At 42.0% G+C, this 19881-nt stretch overlaps 1 protein-coding gene across 4 annotated transcripts; it reads right to left on the bottom strand.

Annotated features, from left to right (window-relative positions):
* Positions 1 to 326: 326 nt before the first annotated feature.
* Positions 327 to 19363, bottom strand: LOC118369671 (nuclear valosin-containing protein-like). Of its 4 annotated transcripts, XM_035754262.2 has the most exons (25): positions 19309 to 19363; positions 12933 to 12979; positions 10480 to 10545; positions 10268 to 10338; positions 10115 to 10167; positions 9871 to 9961; positions 9715 to 9775; positions 9309 to 9554; positions 9065 to 9200; positions 8665 to 8741; positions 8256 to 8390; positions 7981 to 8082; positions 7748 to 7865; positions 7245 to 7389; positions 6796 to 7150; positions 6419 to 6637; positions 5617 to 5721; positions 5448 to 5510; positions 4856 to 4975; positions 4639 to 4738; positions 4384 to 4490; positions 4188 to 4264; positions 1907 to 1995; positions 1575 to 1672; positions 327 to 824 (listed from the first exon to the last, which is right to left on the bottom strand). In XM_035754262.2, exons 3-25 carry the CDS (start codon positions 10531 to 10533, stop codon positions 780 to 782), a joined length of 2667 nt encoding a protein of 888 aa, XP_035610155.1. In that variant the 5' UTR covers positions 10534 to 10545; positions 12933 to 12979; positions 19309 to 19363; the 3' UTR covers positions 327 to 779. The 4 variants fall into 4 exon arrangements, with proteins under 4 accessions (XP_035610155.1, XP_035610153.1, XP_035610154.1 ...); XM_035754260.2 differs by lacking the exons at positions 12933 to 12979; positions 19309 to 19363 and adding an exon at positions 10777 to 10944; XM_035754261.2 differs by lacking the exons at positions 12933 to 12979; positions 19309 to 19363 and adding an exon at positions 10639 to 10774.
* Between the last annotated feature and the right edge of the window lie 518 nt (positions 19364 to 19881).

Genomic DNA, 19881 nt, shown 5'->3' with positions numbered 1-19881 from the left:
TTGTACAAATCTCTTGGTAAAGCTACAGAACTCCAAGCACGCGCAGATTCAATAGCTTAAGTATTTTTGATTCACAGCAGGATATTCCCTCGTAAGTGGACTTATTCCAATTATTCTGAAAATAAATTATACTTGCAGATCTCATTGAATGTATTCATGTCAAGTTACGTTTGCAACCGTTAAGTCTCACACAATACAAACTTGCAAAATTAAATGACACATTTGAAGAATCGTACTTGCAACCACTAATCTCAATGTGTGACCACAACATTCAAACGCAAGTCATTATAATCCCATATCAATGAGAACAAATTGTAATCAAATCATACATCTCCATGTTTTTAATAAAACAGTCAATAGATACAGTAATGCATTTTTTACTTAATTCACAAGGTTTACATTTCTTTTATACGAATATAAACATGTCTTAATGTGGTTTGGACTACTACAAAACAATCCAAAATAGTCAATATGTCTTAATGTCTACTCCCAATAACTCACCTCTCCTGACTGATATGAAGTCCTGTGATACGCACAGAGAGATCATTGGTAATGAGTACATCTTTGTGGAAGGGAGGGGGTGAGAGCCAAGGGTGTAAGTGGACACCGCACTGTATTGAATGCATACATGTATTCCGCTGGTAAATCTTTGCCGAGTTACCCTTTGAAACATCACTCAGAATTTGGACTCTTGTCTGATAAATGTTTATTGTAGATTGAGATATTGGTCTTCTTATCAGCATTGATATCCTTCATTCTGAAGGACTGGTCAAATCCTCTCACCTTGTAAGAGATTCCTTTAGCTGCTCGTACATACGCTGGTCCTGTAGAGGGGGAAATGAAGAGCATGTGTGAGTCATTCAAAATCCTTACATGCTTTGTTTGTTGTTCAGTCTCTTCCTCTTTGTAGTGAAGCCTAAAAAGGGACCCTGCGCCTATCTACAACCAATCACAAACCCGTAACACCATACAACTGGCGAATGAGCAAGTAAAAGCACACAACTTCATTATCTGACTATGACTAGACCCGGTTTACTTTAGGCTTAATTTAGGATTACATTAGCATGCAAATATGGATGGAAATAATAAATATGGATGGAAATAGTAATGGTGGAACAGTTAGTGCCCAGTGACCATAAACCCCTGAGGCTGTGTGGGAACCTACATGTTTAACATAAGCATTTTGCTGTAACACCTGCAAGATCGGTGTACACAACAAATAAATTAAAGATTTTATTTTTGACAATGCAGTGTTTACTGACGGGGACGAGAAAGACTGGTTCACCTGGGAGAGATTAAAGACAGGGGGGCAATCATGTGCTAACCTACGTCATTATTAATTACCACATACAACAATGCTGCTCCCAATGACAACTGAGGCAAATCAAAACAAGCCATTACCAGACACTGGATTCTGGAAACATACCTAAATACTTAAGACTTGTCTAATTCCTAACCATTTGGATTTGAGGAGAGTCACTCACTGGGTAAATGATACGTGTCAGACTGTCTACGGGGATTCAGGGTTCGGTTACATGCAGTCATTCATTTGTCCACGTCCCAATGCATCTCACCTTTTTAGACACAGACGGCCGTACTTTCTTGAAGGCGTCCTCAAAGTTCTGCTTGCTGACCCGGATGTCGGCCACAGGGCCGTTGGAGTAGCTGTGACCTGAGGGGTTAATAAGTACAGACTCAGATGGAGAGGAAGTGGACTGACAACCCTGGTGGAGGATACTGTACAATTACTATGACCTTGGGTATGGTACTTATCTTGCCTTAGAAAGTGTAAACAGAAATCCATCTTGATAAATTAAATGTATGGGAGCAATCAACCAACGATGCAGTGTTCTGTTAAAGAGTCAAGAGGCAGACAAGACCTAGAAGTCTTTAGGCTGTGTATTACCTGTGTAAGATGGGTTGGGTTGGGTCAGGAGGTAGGCTCTCAGAGCATTGACAGAGGCTTCCCTCACCAACGCAGACAGGTCTGCCCCACTGCATGAAACAACAAACACACAATATCCACTGTGTTGAAGGCTCTACGGGAACATCTGTAAGGTTTTGATTTGGTCAAAGAGTACAGTTCTGCAATCAAAGGGTCTGCCCTACCCCTGTGGTTGTTTCGAGCTGTGATGAGCGAGCCACGCGTGTACTCCCTCTCCCCCCCAAAAATGTGTGTTCTGATTGCAAACTATTTTTTTAAATGCAATAGGGTGTAAAAACTGTTTTAAATGCAACAACAGCTGAAAAGAGGGCCTCCGCTTTCTGGAGGTGTGATATTTATTTCTCAACTCCCAATACTGAGCTCTCTAGCACCATTACACAACCAAAGTAATTGGTATTGCTTTGAGATAAGGCGAGCGGGAAGCAAGAGAAGGCCATTGGCAGTGATTGCATAAGTCTATAGTGACATCCTTGGGTAATATGCTGCAACGTTTAGGTAATAACATTTAACATTTAAGTCATTTAGCGGACGCTCTTATCCAGAGCGACTTACAAATTGGTGCATTCACCTTATGACATCCAGTGGAACAGCCACTTTACAATAGTGCATCTAAATCTTTTAAGGGGGGTGAGAAGGATTACTTTATCCTATCCTAGGTATTCCTTAAAGAGGTGGGGTTTCAGGTGTCTCCGGAAGGTGGTGATTGACTCCGCTGTCCTGGCGTCGTGAGGGAGTGCGTTCCACCATTGGGGAGCCAGAGCAGCGAACAGTTTTGACTGGGCTGAGCGGGAACTGTACTTCCTCAGTGGTAGGGAGGCGTGCAGGCCAGAGGTGGATGAACGCAGTGCCCTTGTTTGGGTGTAGGGCCTGATCAGAGCCTGGAGGTACTGAGGTGCCGTTCCCCTCACAGCTCCGTAGGCAAGCACCATGGTCTTGTAGCGGATGCGAGCTTCAACTGGAAGCCAGTGGAGAGAGCGGAGGAGCGGGGTGACGTGAGAGAACTTGGGAAGGTTGAACACCAGACGGGCTGCGGCGTTCTGGATGAGTTGTAGGGGTTTAATGGCACAGGCAGGGAGCCCAGCCAACAGCGAGTTGCAGTAATCCAGACGGGAGATGACAAGTGCCTGGATTAGGACCTGCGCCGCTTCCTGTGTGAGGCAGGGTCGTACTCTGCGGATGTTGTAGAGCATGAACCTACAATTCAATATACTGTTAGATTAATCAGTTATACAGCTAACTAGCAGTATATTCTATTTAGCTATCTAGCTAATGAGTTTTGAGTTTCCAATTCCTTAGATGGTGGATAGGCCATAAGACTGTTGAATAGCCAACTACCCCAGCCCTCCCTCTCTCCCAAAGACTATCTGCATAGACTCTATTCCCATCCTCACCACTCAGCCACATGGTCACTCTTCACATTCACGCATACTGACAGTCACTACTGACACCTGACATATACTCTCATTACCATGCAAGCACCACATATGCTGCTGTCTTGATTGATTATAGTGATAAATATTACCATTCATTGCTGCTATATTGTTTATTAAGATTATATTATTAGCATTAGTATTTATCCTGCTACGTTTACATGTACATTCCTTCCTGAAAAACAAAACTCCAGCACCCCTGCACATTGTATTAACGGTACCCGTACTGCACTGACCTGTATAGAACTACATTCTCTTGTTCATTTGATTTATTCTCTCACACTTCAAGTGTTTTATTTCTTACTTATATGACTACCTCTATTGTGCATCGTTGGGAAAGAGCTTGCAAGTTAAGCATTTCACTGTGCTGTATCCTATGCATTTGACAATAAAAACTTGTAACTCAAATTAGCCCCAAATGAATTAGCCTATGTGATGCTAGTACACAAAGATGTAAGCTAATTAATCTCTATTGAACCAGAGACTAATTCTGGAGCCACATTTTGATTTAGCAACAATAGCCTAATTGTAAACCCAAAATGTATGAATAATCCTGCTGCTTGGACATGTTAGTATGATTAAAGAAATACAAGTTGTTTTATCTATCTCAGTAGCACTGGGAATTATTATATAAGAGGATTACTCGTTTTTTCTATTGCGTGACCCCTCAGCAGCATTTGGGTGTGACCATATCATGGGCTGGTGCCACCAACTGAAAATATTAGTGGCAACAATGGCACAAGGGTAAAGGGTTAGTCTGGAGCTCTGTAGGTTAAGATTGATTCTGCTCCTTCCTTCTCTGGGACACTCACGTGAAGCAGTCACTGCGCACGTCATGGGCCATCTCCTCCAGACTCACATCCTGCTCCAGATGAGGCCTGCTGCCCCCCTATGAGACAGAATCATGAAACAACCCTTCTCACAGCAACACCAGCCACCAACTAAGACATTATACGAGGCTCATGGACTGTTGAATTGTGAGCTTCCATCCATGGCATTCCACATTACCTTGGTGATGGTGAGTAAGATGGCGTGCCGGTCTGATGGAGGTGGGAGGCCCACATACAGGGTCTTGTCCAGACGACCTGGTCTCAGCACAGCAGGATCAATGATATCTACAGGGACAGCGTCAACCATGGTGAATAACTTCACAGATTTGTATGTGTCAACATAAACCATAACATTGAAAAATAATCTCCCTCAAGTTTTGCGACTGGTGAATATCTATGTCAACGAGGGAGGGAAATGATGCGAGGAGCCCACCTGGTCTATTGGTAGCCGCCATGATGAAGACCTGCCGCCGGGTCTCCAGTCCGTCCATCTCAGTAAGCAGCTGGTTGACCACACGGACACTGGCTCCAGACTGAGGACACACCGCCACCATTAACCTCATGTCAACAATACTATTCTCATCATCATCATTCACCTCCATTTCACTCAGATGGTGACCCTCAGATCGCGGATTATTAGCCCTTCTCACCTCGTGCCCGGAGCGGCGGGGGCACAGTGCATCGATCTCGTCGAAAAAGATGACACAAGGGGCAGAGTTCCGTCCTCTCTGGAACACCTGTCGCACGGCCCGCTCGCTCTCTCCCACATACTGAGGATCAAGAGACACGAAGCTGTGTAACATGTCTAACATACATAACACACATGTCTAACCTACATAATGCTAAATTAATAATTCAGGCCCCCAGAATCAAAGTCTGTTTCTTTTGTGTTTTAAGTTATATAATGTCTGTGGGCATGAGTTAGGCCATTAAAAAGCATCCAAGTGATTTAGGAGTGTAACCTCACAGTGTGAAGGGTCTGATATAATGCCTACTAAGGGTATAGATAGCTGTGACTAAAGGTGTGACTAAAGGTAACTGAGCCCTCGCCAAGTAAATAATGCACAGGGCTGTTGGATCACTTGTGCTTACCGTCTATGAGAACGCAATGATTTCAGTGGGGCACTTCAGTTACAAATATAATTTCAGCAGATCTACCAACACAGAGTTAATATTACTGGGCAACGTGTCACAGGGCAAAGTCATGTCGAGGCATTCCAGGAATCTGTATAGCTGACTCACCATGTTCAGCAGCTCTGGCCCCTTGACAGAGATGAAGTTAAGTCCTGACTCATTGGCAACAGCCTGAAATCGGAGACACACAGCACGGTATACTGTTGTAACTGATGAATTACTAAAACCACCACAAGTCTTCAACATTCCACTGATTTTAGCAGCTGGCAAATAGTACCTTGGCCAGCAGGGTCTTTCCACAACCGGGAGGCCCAGCTAGCAACACCCCTGCAGGAGCACTGAGACCCAGAGCTTTGAACTGCTCAGGAGAACGCACAGGGGCCTGAGGACACACACACACTACCCTTATTCATCTAAGCTGCACAATGGCAGTATTCATTCTGAAGTCAACAAAGTACACCCTTACGATCCAGTTTGAATCTGGATGAGTTTGGAGTTAGATAGAGCCGACAGAAATACAACGTTAATGGCACATTGTAAATGTTATAGAGTAACTCTGTGGCCATTGACAGTGTACATTGACTGACACATCATGCTGTTGTTAAATTAACCTGAAGAAAACCTATGGTTCCTTGTGTTGCTACTTATTCAACCATAGCAGTCGAGTCAGGTTTCCTTACCAACAACATGGTAGTCTATTATATATGGTTAAGTTCCTACAATCAACCACTGTTGTTCTGAATGACATGCTCCAATCACACAACAGGTACAGTATATGTCCCATTTTCTGATGACAAAATATGTTTAGGGTGGGAACAATTGTTGTATGGTGTTACGTTTTTGGAATAAATAGTTAATGTGTTAACCGTGATAGAGGTGGATATTTTATTCTACGAGCTTAAATGCTACGAGAAAAGGAACTGGTCAATTATAATTTTCCTGACCACGTGACCTGAACAGAAGAAACTCCTGGCCCAAATTATAATACAACAAGTCCAAATCCTTATGTTGTTTTGCAGTGGCTAACACTGAGCCCAACATATCAGATAGAACATCAGCTGTGTTGAGGCGATACCCACCAGGATGGCCATGGTGAGCTCTTCGCGGATGTCATGCAGGGCCCCCACGTCCTCCCAGGTGACGCCTGGCACCGTGGCGAAGCCTTCACGCTTTGCAGAGGGTTGTACGCTGGCCAGGGAACCCTGGAAGTCTGACATGAGGATGCACAAGCCAGCAAGCTGCTCCTCAGATAGCGACTCACTGCTCTTCAGCAGGGACAGCAGGCGACAAAGCTCCCCCTGGTGGTAAAGACAGAAGTGGAACATTTTCACACCACTGACCATCAAGGTGGGATGTTCACCAGATTCAGAGGGAACAGTGGATCCAAGACCATGTACAGCATACTTCCCTAGTGAAAAACACAGCTAGCATACATAGATGGAATCAAATATATCACCCTGAAGGTTGTCTCAGTAGCCAGAGGCAGCTGCTGCTTGTCTCCCTGTGGTACGTGGCTAAGGTCTGTCATCTCCTGGATCACTGTGTCTGCTGAGGCCTGGAATCTCTCTGGGCCCTGTGGGAGAGGACCTGCGCCCTGAGGCCCCTCGGACTCTGCTCTCTCCTCCGCCATGGGGACCAGCCCCTGGTTCTTGTCCTGCCTCTCCAGCAGGACCCGGTTGACGGCGCTCATGGCGGCCTCGCGGCACAGCGCCATGAGGTCAGCTCCCACGTACCCCGGGGTAAGACGCGCCAGCTGCCGGTAGTCAAAGTCCTCAGGGAGCTTCAGCTTCCGACACAGGGTCTTCAGAATTCTGAGAGCAGGAATCAACACACGGTCGCAACACCAGAGCTCGCAACCACATTAATGTCAACACCACTATTATTATAGGAGACAAGCCCACTCACCTGAGACGAGCTGCTTCATCAGGTATCCCCAGACAGATTTCTTTGTCAAAGCGTCCAGCCCGGCGCAGCGCTGGGTCCAGAGAGTCTGGCCGGTTGGTGGCACCAATAACCATCACCTGGGCTGTGACCGCTAATGAGTTTAGGTCTAGAGAATCACATAGATGACAGAGTGAAGGGAAGATTAACATCATCCAATAGTACCAGAGAAGGTGAATTGATAATCTCCCAACCCTGCCAACAAAATATATTCAATTGATTTCTTCATCTTAAGTACTCAAAGGAGATATTCCTATAAAAAAAAAAATAGATGTATCGTAATCATCAACGCAAAAGTCATGAAATCAACCAGATGTGTTGCACGAGCATACATCCCGTGGGTACTGTATGGCTCACTTGCAATGCTAGGGTTGTGGGTTCGATTCCCATGGGGGACCAGGACGAATGAAAAATGTGTGCGCTCAGTTGCTCTGGACAAGAGAGTCTGCTAAAATGACATCTCTTACCATCCATGCAGGTGAGCAGCTGAGCAACAATCCGTCTCTCCATGTCCTTGGAGGCCACCTCTCGCTTAGGAGTGATAGCATCAATCTCATCAATGAACAGGATGCAAGGGGAGCTGGTCTGCAAGGGTAACAGGACCAGAATGGTTCATTTGAGCGAGCTGTCCTTGAGGGGGCATTCTTATAAAATGTTCTTCATTTAATTTCACAGTGAACTGTGTAGGAGTGACACTTACCACAGCCTGCTCAAACAGCTCTCTCAGCTTCTGCTCAGACTCCCCTGACACCCCAGACACCAGCTCTGGCGCCGACACCTTCAGCATGGGCAGCTCCATCTCCTTAACATACAGAGGGAAATTAATCAAGTATTTTTCACCTAGAAAAAAAACTTGTCTAAATTAGGAAAGGTGAAAAAATGTCAGTGAGGAAAAATGTGGAATAAGATTAGTGAGGAAAAACTATCTCTATATGTAAAGTGGGATACCATCATATGGACACCATCCAGACTCACCCCAGCCACAGCTTGGGCCAGCAGGGTTTTTCCACAGCCAGGGGGGCCATGGAGCAGGAACCCCCGTGGAGGGACCACCCCCAACTGCTGGTACACCTCTGGGTGACGCATATGTATCAGCAGCTTACACACTTCCTTCAGTGACAGAGAGCCAGATAAGAATTCAATCTACAAGCCATTACAGTTCAGTGCATAGGTCATGTTCAGCAGGATACAATGTAAAAAAATTAAAAAACATTTTCAAAAACGGGAAATGAATAGGAGTATTCTTATTGGACAAGTTCAGGTATGAGCTTGTCTGCTTTCTCCCGTTTCGTGCATACCAAATACATCTAAATGAGGTTTGACAGCTAAGAACACTGACAACACTAAAACGGACCAAACAGAAATGTAAATGTAACAAGCGTACCGTCAATGTGTCCTCATTGCCTCCAACATCTTCAAACTTTAATGTTGAATACTGTAGTTCAATGGATTTAGTCCTCGCTAGAACAATCAGAGGAAAACTTATAGTTTACAAAACACAAACCATTCTGACTTCAAGTGATACTGTAAAACAGGGTATTCAAATCTTACCCTACGAGGTCAGGACTACTGCTGGTTTTCTGATCAACTTGATATTTAATTGCACCCACCTGGTGTCCTACGTGTAAATCAGTCCCCGATTAGAAAAAAAAAAGCAGTGGAACTGGCTTTGTGGTCCAGATTTGAATTTGAGGGCTGTTTAATTTATATTGTTTGTGTCCTTGACTGGCTACAATGTTAAACTTCTTAAACATCAGCAAAGCAAGGTGGGAAGCAGCGTTTACCTTTCTTGTTCATGATACTGGCCTCGATGTCACCATCATTGCCCTTTGACGCTCCCTCTTTCTGCCGTTTAGATTTTTTAAATGTGCCTTTTTTTGGTGTCTTCTCAGGCTCAAGCATTGAGGCATCTGTCTGCTTCTGGTGAAGTCAATATAAGCATTCAAATTGTTGTAGCGAATTGTTAGACATAGAGAGATGTAGTCATCCACCACTGACAAAAGACAACATAGAAAATGTGAGACATACATTTCCTGCAGGACTGGCTGCCTCCTCTTCACACAGGTCAATGAGGATGCTGTCATGCTCCAGGCCTCTGCCCTTGTCTATGAACCAGCCCCCTGCAGACACCTTGGTACCAACACTCTGAGGGGTGGAGTGAGCCTCAGGGGCAGGGCTGTCTGATGCAGACTTGTCCCTCCTGGGAGATGCCCCACTCTCTGGGTTCCCCTTCTTGTACAGGGACATCAGGGAGTTATTCATGAGGTTGATGGGCTGTTAAAGGATAATCAGAAGGAAAAACAAGTTTAATCTATTAGCGTATTGTTCTGAAGCATGTATTATATTACAATGACTCACATGGTAATAAGCAACACATAAGGATGGTAAACCTGACAAATGAATGTATGGAAAGAGGTAGTAGAGAATGATGTACCGGTTGTTCAGGAAGGTCCTCATCACTATCAGTAGTGTCATCCAAGTTACTGCTGCCATCCCTGTAAAAGACCAGAATATGCACTGTATAATCACTCAACTCCGGGGCATTTACAAATCAAAACAAAAGATTATGAGCAGATGGCGTGGCCCTTACCCAGCATCCTTCTCACTGTGTCTCGCTCTCTTGGCCAAGTGCTTGTTCTCCAGATCATTCAGTCCAGATTCATCGCATATCACTCCATGGACTGAAGGTGTAAAAATGCACAAGGAATTGTAGGATCTGGTTTGCTCTTGGAGAAACCGGCTAACATGCTTTAATAACAAGTGAAATGATCGGCAGATGCCTTGTTGGACTGCACATGGCGATAAATGAGGTACTTGTATCAGTTTTTACTCACCTTTTTCCACCTGAATCCTGAATGCAGTCTTGTTTCGCCTGCCATAGTCCATTCTGAGGAAGATACAATATTAAGCTGCATGCATAAACCCTGAAGGATTTCAGAAAGGCTGTAGAAAGAATACAGGGGGAAATTATGATAAATCAAACTCACCTGTAGAGTCTCTGAAGATCATGTGCCATTGAAGTAATGTCAACATACTGGCCACTCTGGTTACTCAAATACTATCAGACAAATTTGAACAGATCCCCCAAAAAAATTACAGTAATGTGTTACGATGTTAGCTAGCGTGTTACAAAATAGAAATCAGTCAATATGACAGGCGACAGTTGGTGGATACTGTCAATAACTAGTCTAAAATGTACCTGCTCAACTCTCTGTTTGAGTCGGTTGTCCACTCCGCAACGTCTGTTATTCATGTCTCCTGTCACCTGCAAACATTAACTAGCATTAGTTTATCTCGGGAAAAATATATATTTACCAGTAGCTAAAGTAGTATAGCTAGATGAAACCGATATATTTACCTCAGTGGGATGAAAGGGGAAGTATGTGCAGACGTTAATGTCTCGAGCAGTATGATGCTAGCTAACGGTGTCGCTATACCATACGATTGTCTATGCGTATGTACTCTAAACAGATAACATTTCATTCTAGGCACGTACCTTTTGTAATAATCGTACATAGCAGTTGATGAACAAGCAACGACAATTGTAGATAACAGATCAAAAGTATTTACAGTTAGCACGAGTTTGTACTCCACGTGAAACTACGGATTTTTATACGGAGCTGTCCAAGATGTTGCCTGTTCGAAATTGTGGACAAATGCCAGAAGCAGAGGATTCTTCAATTTATTCAACTTTATACAACTGATATCTCATACTGGTAGAAATCACCCATGTTTTATAATCATAAGAAATATGGGTGGACTATTTGCGAGTTAACATAAGAACAGCTATTTTATTTTAAGTACAAATTACAAATATCAGGCACAAATATGTATTATACAAATTATCAGCAATCAACAATTTACACCACTACGTCAAACATGTCTAAAACAAAACACAGGTAAAAACAATAAATATTTTAAATGCAATTGCATTCACCTAGAAAAAAAATGACATTATAATGATTTCATCCGGACAGCTATGAATTTCTGACTGGGGCCTTCGTGACAGAAATAGAGTCGGAGATATTAGAGAAAGGAGGAGATAGAAATCCCAACGGACAATTGACGTACGAACGTATAACGCCCCCCAGCACACTGTCGACCAATGGCTTTCACGTTGTCATGTTGCGTCACGTGGTTGCTAAGCCTATCGTCACGTAATCTCTTCTCAAAGTCAGGGAATGCCAACGTATGTAAAGTCACGATTCCAAAGCTATGCAATATTATAGATAGCAAGTTAATTATCTATTGGAAAATATGTGTAATGTTGTACTTATTGTTGACAATTAATTTTGAATTTTTAGCTAGTGCCCAATTGACTGCTATTCACTCATTGGCTGCGTTTCAAACTCAAAGTAGACAGCTCTCAGCCCTAAACCCTCAGCCCACTTGAAATACGTTTAACTTCTTAAGGATGACGCAGAACACAGTTCCCATGCAGGAACATCACTCAGCGGAATTTCAGAGCGCCACCTATAGTTTTTGATAAAACTCAAACTTTCATTAAACTTTCATTAAAATACACATTCAAGGTAGTGAATTAAAGCTACACTCGTTGTGAATCTATCCACCAAGTCAGATTTGTAAAATGCTTTTCGGCGAAAGCATGAGAAGCTATTATCTGATAGCATGTACACCCAAAATACTGCAACGTCACCTAAACACGACAGATTTTGCGTTAGCCGGCGCTACCCAAAACGCAGAAATAAAATATAAAACATTCATTACCTTTGACGAGCTTCTTTCTTGGCACTCCTAGATGTCCCATAAACATTTATTTGGGTCTTTTTTTCGATTAAATCGGTCCATATATAGCCTAGATATCGATCTATGAAGACTGTGTAATCAAGGAAAAAACTGAGTTTGATAACGCAACGTCATTTTTAAAAATTAAAAAAGTTGACGATAAACTTTCACAAAACACTTCGAAATACTTTTGTAATGCAACTTTAGGTAATAGTAAACGTTAATAATCTATCAAAATGATCACGGGGCGATGTATATTCTTTAGCTCCAAGTCTTGAAATCATGTCCGGATATTTCTCAACCAAAACATCCTGTCGGAGACCGGAAGAAATCGGCTCCCTTGTTTCGGTTGACCAAGAAACAAATCCGAGACAAATGACAAGACTGTTGACATTGTGTGGAAGCTGTAGGTAATTGCAACCTCAGCCCCATTTAATGTGGGTCACTTTTAACAATTGGTTGAAGTGGCGCATGGATATATTTTCCCATTTTCAGTGATCAGATTTTCCTGCACTTTTCGATGAAACGCACGTTCTGTTATAGTCACAGCCGTGATTTAACCAGTTTTAGAAACGTCTGAGTGTTTTCTATCCACACATACTAATCATATGCATATACTATATTCCTGGCATGAATAGCAGGGCGCTGAAATGTTGCGTGATTTTTAACAAAAAGCTGCGAAAATTCGCAGCCTCCCCAAGCATCGTCACATCCGAGTGTACCTTAAATGTCCCTCTTCCCAGGCAAGGGAGAGTGATGGTCAGAGGCAACGTCCATCTTGAAGTTGGGTTTAAAAACAACCAACCTAAAGCTATTAATGTACCTAGTAAGCTAACGTATTGTAGCGACCCGCACAGACAGCTGTGTGTTATGTGTTAGGCTAGTAGGTGGTTGTGTTGTACTTACCAGTACCCAGTGTTTGCGGGGTCCGTGGGCTACGGCCAAACAGTAACCTGTATAAAGTTGGTTTAATAAACCGTCAATTCGTAAACTCAATCCTCTGTCTGGACAATTGTTCCTTTATGATCTAGTCAGGTCATTACAGTATCTAGCTACAGTTGCCCGTAGCTGGCTAGCTAGTTTTATAGTTTGGTCATTTATTCCAATACATTTCAGAATTGCAAAAAATATGTTTGTGAATCTAGCAAAGTTTTTATAGGCTTCTCACAATGAGACGTAGCCAATTTGCCAACGCTAAAATCAGTGTGTGTGTATATATGCACTGCTCAAAAAAATAAAGGGAACACTAAAATAACACATCCTAGATCTGAATGAAAGAAATATTCTTATTAAATACTTTTTTCTTTACATAGTTGAATGTGCTGACAACAAAATCACACAAAAATGATCAATGGAAATCAAATTGATCAACCCATGGAGGTCTGGATTTGGAGTCACACTCAAAATTAAAGTGGAAAACCACACTACAGGCTGATCCAACTTTGATGTAATGTCCTGTGTGGCCTCCACGTGCCTGTATGACCTCCCTACAACGCCTGGGCATGCTCCTGATGAGGACAGTCTGTGGTGCAACGTGGCGTTAATTTTAGTTTTGTCTTGATTATTTACACCTGGTTTTCATTCCATTAATTATGTTCATTATTTAACCCTCTGATTTCCTTCTCTGTTTTGTGCGTTATTGTTTGTCATGTGGGTTCTAATTGTTTGTGCTTTAGTTTATTGTATATGGTCCTTGTTGGAATCTTACTATTTATTGAATAAATCGTGGATTATTACTCAGAATTGTGTCCTGTGCCTTACTCTGCCCTTATTCAACTTTACCGACGGTCTCACAGTGGAACTTCAAGAGGAAAGTCAAAGGCTTCTTCTGAAAAAATCGAAATATTTGTAAAAACCAAAATGCAATATCTGTGCGCGCCTAATGATGTCATGTTCAGTTTGAGAGGGAGAGCGTGAAGATGAGGACCGGAGTTAAACTTGCTTCTGCTTCAATTGATTTCAATAAAAAATAATGTTTTGTTGCCCATAATGAAGCTATTTATCAGAGTTATTGACCTCACAATAAATCCTATTCGAGAAATTTACATAACCTACTTTATTATCACACGGCGGCCGCGGAGATGGACAGCGCATGGGTGCTGAAAGTAGGCTAATTCGAGAAGGTCTAATTAATTTAAACGGTTCATTTTCATTTAACTTTAGGCGCCTAACACTAAGAGGGCTTTGTGTTGGAGCATATTTCTTCCCATTCAAGAAATAAGAGGTAGTCCTACCTCTTTGACTTTATAGTCTACTATCCATAGATTTTGTTAGCCATGTCACCATGCACTCCTTAAATATCTTCGTGTCAGTGTGTTAAATTAAAACCAGGGCTCGAATTGAGGTGGTAGATGAGTTAACTGTTTATTTTGTTAAAGAAGATGACTAAAAGAATAGGCCCTTGTTAGCTTATTAAGATTGAAAAAAATCTAATGGACCTGATTATATAAAGATATCTATAACGACGCTTTTGACCGCAATGCTTTATGCTAGAAAGAAGTTGTAAATTGCCGGGAACGATGTAACTCCGATGCATATAGGATATATTTGGTTTGTCACTGTGAGGCTGCGCTACCACCACATTCAGAGGCTGCGCTACCACCTTCTATAGCCGAGGACACAATGTTTGGAAAGTAATGTGTGATTCTGTCACTATGACGTTATACATTTCAACAGGCTATTTAACAACATAACTCTAAATCAGTCAGGAGTAAGCCAAGTAACCTAAAATTAATTAGGCTATATTAGTATTTCAATGCTATAGCCTGCAATTTAAGAAATACATTGTGAAGCTTTGTGACAAGTTACAGGCTGTCAGAAGCGCTCAACAACACATTGATTGCATTTGGGCTGTATAAAATGACATTTAAAAAGTAATTTCATAATGAAATGAAATGTACCTTATTAGGCTATACAGTGCCTTTGAATTCAATTTTAGAAACACGAGTTTGGCCAGTCTTTGGTTTGAAGATCATACGGTGAGCTATGCATACCTAGTTTGTTCATTTAGCCAAGCAGATGCTCTTATATTCCCATGCCCTAATCACAGTCAACACAAATACATTTTTTTAACAACAATATCATGGAATATCATAAAATAGAATAAATTAGAAAATGATAGTTTCCCAAATGAAAAAAAGGTTACAAGTGCATAAAGGCCTACCTGATGATATGCGGCTACTGTGTTAAACAAATAGATTTTTTTTTCGAATTCATTGATGAGCAGATACTTACTTCAGTTGTAACTTGTTCTGTTGCGCTACATTTTTATAGTTGATAGACAACCTTAGCACTGTTCCAAAATTAAGACTATTCTCTTTTTAACAATAGCATTGAACATAAACATTACACAAGTTGGAAATCGCAAATTAAAAATTAGGGGTTTGGAAGGAATCTGCGGCTAAATGCAAGCGTTGCAAAGCAATCACTAGCCTGCAATTCAGTGGAGTGGGTGTGTGGTCCAAATCTGGGTTTATGGGTCTATTTTCCAAGCTTAAAATGATAAACATTCACATGCCATGGGCTAGAAAAGATTGAATTCATTGGCCATGCTGTCAATCCAGCATGACTTTTGCCACTTTCAAAATAACTGAAACTCGGAAGTGGGATATCTCAGACTTCGGGGTGTTCAAGACAACTTGGAACTCTGAAGAAACGAGCTCCGACTGGGAAAATTACGTTTTGAAGGTCATCCAACTTTGAATTCCAAGTCAGGTACTCATGCCTCTTTCTAGCGCTCCGACCTGAAGATCACTGACGTCAAGATTCAACCTTGTTTTTTTCCGTGTTCCCAGTTGTCTTGAGAGAAACGTAATCATCGAATATTGTCTGCTTATGTGCCCCCTTTATTTATCCTACAGTTCTAACTTGGTGTACCGGGAGAATACTGTGAGCTTAGTTTTTTTTAAAGGCAGTAAATGAGGCTCAATTAACTGTTTTTCTGCCAGACAAGGCTCCGCTGATAGTCAGGTGTAGCGGTGGTAAGGATTCACTCAATTGTTCTGAATGAAAGCTCTGCTTTTGGGACAGCTTTATGTAGGCCCTAACAGTTTGTGGGCATCGTTTGTCACCATTATAGTACAATTAATGTATTTTTTAGTGTTACGTTGTGTAGTGGCATAGCTGGCATGTGTCAAAAACAAAGTGGGAGTTAGCACCATCAATATTTACATGCTAAAATCGCCACTGCATGGTACGGATTTGTGTGTGTGTGTGTGTGTGTTTGTGCATAAATAGAAATAACGTGTTGACTCAATTTACTTGGAGAGAAACGCCAATGCCACCCTCTCTTTCATGTTGCCGAAATGGTCTATGACTGTCATACAGTACAAGCTTTTAGTTTTAGTTGTCCTAGGCTTCTTGGCTAAAATGCTTGCTCGCTAGCCTAACTTCCTTTCTTGGGCAACGATTAGCCTGCTAGTTAACATTAGCCTACTACATTTAGCTACATATAGAACTTCCATCCTCTCAGGCCAGCGGCACAATGTATGCATTTATGGTTGGATCAGAATCACCATTATAATCATTGGCCACTATAGAGAATTAAGTAAAACCACAAGTCCAAATCCCTGTCTCCGTTGATGACTAATTTAGGAAAGGGCCAATTTTAGCTAGCTAGCTAGTCACCGGAGGACAACACTACTACTAGATGCAACAATTGTATTTTTTGGTGTGAAGCCAAATCCAAACTGTCTTCCCTTGACACTTTTTTGGATGTGGCAGGACCATTCACACAACGTTGATTGGCTACTAATGTATAATTTTTTTATCAAGGGAGGCCAAATGCTACGGGCGGAAACAATATCATATTCTTTTTGACCAAAAAGCATCAGCTAGATTGGCTACACATACAGAGACAGAGGGACGCTGTTTCGCTCGCTCTGATGTTTTCTCCAGTGAGATACATTCAGCCTCTTGGGAATTGAAGGAAAACTATGAAACCCAGAGATTTGTATTTTTTTATTGGTACATTTGGAGGGGAAGCCTGGCTTCCCTTGGCATCCATGAATACACACCACTGCAAGTTTTACTATCCAATTATTTCAGATATACAGGAGTGCAAGTTTCACCAGGGCACGGACCATGGCAGTACATTGGCACATGAGAATTATTAGAATTTGGCAAATATTAGTAGATTATTGCATTCTATACATGTTAGCTTTTACGGGCTACCTGAGACATGAAACAGATAGGTGGGAGGGCAGACAGGCTACCTGAGACATGAAACAGATAGGTGGGAGGGCAGACAGGCTACCTGAGACATGAAACAGATAGGTGGGAGGGCAGACAGGCTACCTGAGACATGAAACAGATAGGTGGGAGGGCAGACAGGCTACCTGAGACATGAAACAGATAGGTGGGAGGGCAGACAGGCTACCTGAGACATGAAACAGATAGGTGGGAGGGCATACAGACTGTCATCAATTTATTAATGTGCAATTTGCCTAAATGAGTCATGGAAACACTTCAAACACAAACATTTTATTTGACTAGGTTTATGTGGAAAATTTATAATTTATAGGTGTGACGCCATTACATCCAGCTGTATTTATCGACACAAAATAATTCATCCTTATGAGTCTATTGACTCATCCGTGCATCAATCTAATGAATATTAATTTAAATAATTCAGTTTAAGCAGAGGTAGAGACACCCAACTCTTCTGAAAATCTGTCTTCCTCCAGCAGGTGGTTTTTGTTGTTGTTTCGCCCACCAAGCAAAGAGTATTTGTATGGAGGTCAACGAGTGTTGAATTTGGTCAACAACATACATTTGGTTTATTTGCTACGTGAGGTTTATTTGATCGAATAGAAGTTTCGGAATGCTTAAGTTATGAGTGTACTGATATAAGTAGGACACATGACAACCCGCCAACTTAGAGAAAAAACACTTTCATATCGGAGTTGTCTCGAGATGGCTATGCATATTCATGGTATGAGGCTAGTAGCATAGCATATCTCTCCTTTGAATTACAGGCGGTTGACGTCAACAACCCTCATCGAAAATTCAAAAAGGTTTACAATAATGAGATGTATCCACCAATCTAAAGAAAGGATGGGTGGGAGTTAGACAGCCCGCCGTGCCGCTTTGTGTACAAGGACTCTCATTGTCAGGGTGGAGAGACATGTATCTTGTCAGTATATCCATAATCTTTGGTTTAAGATAGCTCTATCTGTTTTTTTGTATGGGCTGCATCTCAATTTCAATGCATCCGCCTAACCTTGTTCTGATCACCTCCAAAACAAAGATTATGTGGTTTGGTGAGAAGAATCCCCCCGCCCCTCCCTCCACTGGTGTGATTGCGACCTCTGAGGGGTTAGAGCTTAATGTAGTCTCCTCATACAAGCACTTGGGAGTATGGCTAAACGGTACACTGTCCTTCTCTCAGCAAACATCCAAGTTGCAAGCTAAATTAAATCTAGACTTTGTTTCCTCTATCGTAATTGCTCATCTTTCACCCCAGCTGCCAAACTAACCCTGATTCAGATGACCATCCTACCCATGCTAGATTACGGAGATGTAATTTATAGATCGGCAAGTAAGGGTGCTCTCAAGGCAGGTAAGAGTGCTAGATGTTCTTTACCATTCGGCCATCAGATTTGCCACCAATGCTCCTTATAGGACACATCACTGCACTCTATACTCTAAACTGGCCATCTCTGTATTCCTGACGCAAGACCAAATGGTTGATGCTTATTTATAAAACTCCCCTCAATCTGAGATACATACTGCAATCCTCATCCTCAACATACAACAACCGTTCTGCCAGTCACATTCTGTTAAAGTTCCCCAAAGCACACACATCCCTGGGTCGTTCCTCTTTTCAGTTCACTGCAGCTAGCGACTGGATCGAGCTGCAAAAAAACACTCAAACTGGACAGTTTTATCTCCATCTCTCCATTCAAAGACTCAATCATGGACACACTTACTGACACGTGTCGCTGCTTCATGTGATGTATTGTTGTCTCTACCCTTTTGCCCTGTTGTCTGTGACTAACAATGTTTGCACTATATTTGTGTTGCTACCATGTTGTTGTCATGTGTTACTGACATGCTGTTGTTGTCTTAGGTCTCTCTTTATGTAGTGTTGTGGTGTCGCTTGTGTTTTATACTACATTTCTTATTTGAATCCCAGCCCCGTCCCCGCAGGATGCCTTTTGCCCCTTGCTATGCCATCATTGTAAATACGAATTTGTTCTTAATTGACTTGCCTAGTTAAATAAAGGTTAAATAGAAACAATTTTAAAAATAAAAACAAGTCTACGCTAGTTATCATAGTTACCCAGGTGTGCAGTGGTGCAGGCTGATTGGTGATGGTGCTTTTGCTTCCTGTCACTCAAAAGTTTTGCAGCAAGTTAACATGACAACAATGCCTGCCATGGACATTTCCCAGTTGCTTTGAATCTTCAAAATCATAGGGTAAGAACATTTTTAAAGCCTCAAAGGATAAGATGATCCAACTTTCAAAACAAGTCCTTTGTGGTTAGCCACAGTAGTAAACTAGCTCACCTGCGGTTTAGCTATAAAGCACATTCACTAATTTGTTGTAAACAATTATCAAGCTAGTTAGCTACCACATGTTCTTGTCAAACTGTCAACAGAGTAGCAAACAAGATATGCTGAATAGCAGTCTAAAAACCAGAAATGAATCAGATTTGACCATTCAGACAAGTCACATGGCCAGGAATCAGTTTTCTCTGACTTAATACTACCCTTGTGTGGCTTGAAATATCCAATTCCAATGTGCTTTTTGGCTGTTCAGACTGCAGGAAAAAGAACAGATGAGTCACTTCAAACTGTTTATGTGAACAAGCCTTTAGAGACTTACCCAGAAAGACTCATAGCTGTAATCGGT

Source organism: Oncorhynchus keta, chromosome 36 (genome assembly GCF_023373465.1).
Source record: "Oncorhynchus keta strain PuntledgeMale-10-30-2019 chromosome 36, Oket_V2, whole genome shotgun sequence".
Taxonomy (NCBI): Eukaryota; Metazoa; Chordata; class Actinopteri; order Salmoniformes; family Salmonidae; genus Oncorhynchus; species Oncorhynchus keta.
The sequence above is the reverse complement of the archived record's forward strand: the minus strand, read 5'-3'. Positions and strand labels throughout refer to the sequence as shown.

Bases quoted from the DNA above. Each gene is read 5' to 3' on its own strand.
- LOC118369671 (XM_035754262.2), bottom strand. From the start codon at position 10,533: ATGAATAACAGACGTTGCGGAGTGGACAACCGACTCAAACAGAGAGTT. The intron at 8,083-8,255 runs GTGAGTCTGGAT...CTGTATGTTAAG, and splicing joins TGGCCCAAGCTGTGGCTGGG to GAGATGGAGCTGCCCATGCT. The intron at 4,491-4,638 runs GTGGGCTCCTCG...CTGTCCCTGTAG, and splicing joins GGCGGCTACCAATAGACCAG to ATATCATTGATCCTGCTGTG.